We start from the raw sequence: 3,540 nt of genomic DNA, 5'->3' as shown, positions 1-3,540 counted from the left end.
TTCACTCCCTCGTCTAAGTCGCTGATGAAGACATTGAAGAGTATCGGTCCAAGGACCAAGCCCTGTGGGACCCCACTGCCCACACCCTTCCAGGTCGATACTGACCCATCCACTACGACTCTCTGGGTGCGACCCTCTAGCCAATTCGCCACCCACTGGACTGTGTAGTCATCCAAGTCACAGCCTCTTAACTTGTTCACCAGTATGGGGTGTGATACCGTATCGAAGGCCTTCCTGAAGTCTAAGTAAAAGACGTCAACCCCTACTCCTGTGTCCAGGCGTTTTGTAACCTGGTCATAAAAAGAGACTAGATTAGTCAGGCATGATCTACCTGCTACGAACCCCTGCTGGTTTCCCCTCAGCATAATTTTTCCTGCCAGGCTCTCGCAAATGTGAGCCTTGATAATTTTTTCAAATACTTATGTCATGGACAAAACAGTGTACATGCAGGATGCCGAGAGACAACATTCCACTACAGAGTTTTACCAACTCCTGACAGACTCCTATGGCACACCATTACAGTGATCTAAATAAACTCTTAATGAAACTACCTCTGGAAACAAAGGAGGGGATTACTGCTTCCACCTCCTAGGCCAGGCAACTTGTACTTATTATCCAAGATCCATACACCTGGAAACTCAGGACGTGCCACTGACTGGTATTGGCACCATTACAGAGGGAGTTTCTGGCTATGTTAACTCTTCCCATATGCCACTACCAGCTATTTGAAAGACACCACAAATTTCTTAAAGAAATTGGACTCCATTGACAAGCTTCCAGCAAATGCTACATTAGCTACTATGGATGTCACGTCTCTGTATACCAACATCCCTCATAAGGATGGATTAAAAGCCATAAAGAACTTTATCCCTGACAAGAAAACTGCTTCAGTAGTTACAGTGCATCAGAGCAGCCTCTCTGCACATGTATAGGTGGCCTTAAGTTCATTCATTCACCTGGAACTCCACCAGTGTCATATATCTCATCCCACATTTACATTGCTCCTCTGCTGTCTATCAGACAGACAGGGTGATCTCTACATGTAAGAATGAATGAACACCAGTCTGATACCAACTGCAGAAAGATTCAAATGCCTTTGGCAGAACACTTTCAGCCTCCCTGGACCTGACCTCAGGATTGCTGTTCTCAGGCACAAAAAAAAATTTTAAACAAAATTCAAAAACCAGTTTAAACAGGAAATACAAGAACAAGCAATCATCTACAAACCAGACGGTGTTAAGTATGGTTTGAACAGGGACTATGGGTTCTTATTTCATTACCTGGATTAGCTTTTGTGACCCCTTTTGTTCCAATGGGTTTACCGCTTATTTGCTTTCCTCTCCTAGCACTGCACCCTCCCCCACTCCCTTGTTTTTTGTATTCTAAAATTTCTCTCCTTTCTTTTACTCTGTTTTCTGAATGCCCTTTCACTGCATCTGATCAAGTGAACTTAGGTTTGTGGAGGTTTGTGCTCTCTCTCTATACATATCTTATTTAGTTAGTCTATAAAGGTGCCTATTTACCCTGTTAGTCAGGGGAAGCCATAGCGCTGTCCATTCCACTCCTCTGACTGACCACTCTCTACCCACCTCTGTAGGAAGAGAAGTAGCAGTTCAATGCCATCCCCTCCACACACTACAAGCAGCAATGTTGGTAACCCACACAGGGCAGTAAGGGGACTTCCAGCAATAAAAATATTCTATACACAGGACAGGTACAAGTTTCTCCAGATTACCTGCTAATTGTGTGATGATGACCTAGTTTCAGAAAGTCCCTTTCTAAGGCCAGCAAGGTAGCAGAATCTCTAGGTCCCTTTTGGCATTTGGCAACTGCCAACAAGGGTTTGGGCAATGCCTTTTTGAAAGCTATGCCCCACCTGCACTTATCAAACATGTTGTACTGATTTTCCTGACAATCCTCATACAGGTAGTAGCAGGAGAACATTTAACCAGTTTCACTCACCTTGAACTCTTTTTCAATGTTTGCAAGCACAGCAAGTTCATTGCTGAGTTCTAAGGCAGTCATTACTGGGTCTTCACTGGACAACGACAGGTAAGCAGGGCTTGCCAGACCTTTGTAAGCATTGATTCTGGACCTAGAATGGCTGAAAGAGTCATGTTTTTGCTTCTCATTGCACTCATTGCATTTGCAGAAATAGTCATGTGGCCTTTCAATGCGAGCCCCTTTCCTCAAGAGGGTGTGAACAATTTCATATTCCTGGCAATGGGCAGCTAGAATGATTGGAGTAACATCATGGGAGAACCGAGTTCCATCTTCATCATATGCATAGAAATCATCATGCTGGAGCTCTGACTGGCTGGGACTTAGTGCCAACCTCTTGCCTTCAGCGAATGCAGGGTGGTTTAAGATGGCTTCAACTATCCGAACATACCCCTTACTAATAGCCAAGAGTAAGGCATCCCCAACCCTTGACAGGTTCTCCTTCTTCAGCAGAAGTTCTGTGATCTCCAGATGCTCACTGGCAACTGCTAGCTGCAAAGCATTCTGCCCCATGAAGTCCACACAGTTCACATTGAGTGAAGTGCACTCTTCCAGCATTCTACGAATCACAGGAATATTACCGTATTCTGCCGCATCCAGAAAGCGCTCCTCCTCAAGTGACAGACTTGTTGACCGGTCATTAAACATGTATGCTGGCCCTCGATTGGCCAGCCTTCTGCCCTTCTCCCGGAGGATGGTCTGCCGTCGAAGCACTAGCCTATTCTCAGTACCCCGACTGTATGGAAAAAGAGAAATTATTAATCCTCTTGTGCAAAGAACCCTGCAGTTCTAGCTTACCTTTCAGGAACACTAGAATTTACCTGTAGTCGGTTAATCATTATACTTATAGTCTGAATTTCTTCTATGGTCTCTCATACTAATCAATATATTATGCCAGTTGCCTTTTATAAGGTAAAAATTTCCTGCTTTGTCGCCTTACTTCATGCTTACTCAGTCACAGATCACATTCAGTCCAAACACATCAAACCTGCATATACTTCTTATACAGAATCTATTTGTAGACTATGCTGCTACAAGGCAGGGAAGAGTACTAAAAAATACTGGGCACTGTCACAACCCAATTGTGGTAGTGCCCATGTCACTGGCAAAAGATGCCATCTAAAGCATTTTAGTCCACACTGAAGCCAACTAAGGGTTAAAGAAAAATCCTTGTTGGTAACAGGTTTTTTTTTGCTGTGCATGCTAACTAAAGAGATTTATGGCTGCGTCACAACCAAGAAATGAAACTTCTAAAGAAACGAAACTTAGCCCATGATTTATGATTGGTCAGGACAAAAAGGGGTATCCCTGCTACAAATCCCTAGAGATAATTGGCGATTCTAATTAAATTTATGACGTGGCGAAAAACAATTGGCTATCATACAAACAAAACCCTGCTGCATTTCCGTCAAAGGGGAAGACAACTCTGTCCGCACCTTGGAGTAAATCTGACAATTCGATCAGTTGTCAGCGTCTTCCCGCCGCGACCTCCCTGGTGCACCCTCGACCCGCACGACCGATCAGCCCGACCCCGCCCAC

The 3,540-nt window shown here is 44.4% G+C and overlaps 1 protein-coding gene across 1 annotated transcript in view; it reads right to left on the bottom strand.

Moving 5' to 3' along the window:
* LOC102369493 (short transient receptor potential channel 6) overlaps positions 1-2,952 on the bottom strand; it is a 75,841-nt gene extending 72,889 nt beyond the window's left edge. The window contains exons 1-2 of the mRNA XM_025214682.1: positions 2,823-2,952; positions 1,963-2,737 (exon numbers count right to left, since the gene is read on the bottom strand). Of these exons, the coding sequence (XP_025070467.1) occupies positions 1,963-2,649 (687 nt within the window). The 5' untranslated portion in view covers positions 2,650-2,737; positions 2,823-2,952. The remainder of the gene's footprint in view (positions 1-1,962; positions 2,738-2,822) is intronic.
* Positions 2,953-3,540: the final 588 nt, after the last annotated feature.

Source organism: Alligator sinensis, unplaced genomic scaffold (genome assembly GCF_000455745.1).
Source record: "Alligator sinensis unplaced genomic scaffold, ASM45574v1 scaffold40_1, whole genome shotgun sequence".
In the NCBI taxonomy this organism is placed as follows: Eukaryota; Metazoa; Chordata; order Crocodylia; family Alligatoridae; genus Alligator; species Alligator sinensis.
The sequence above is the reverse complement of the archived record's forward strand: the minus strand, read 5'-3'. Positions and strand labels throughout refer to the sequence as shown.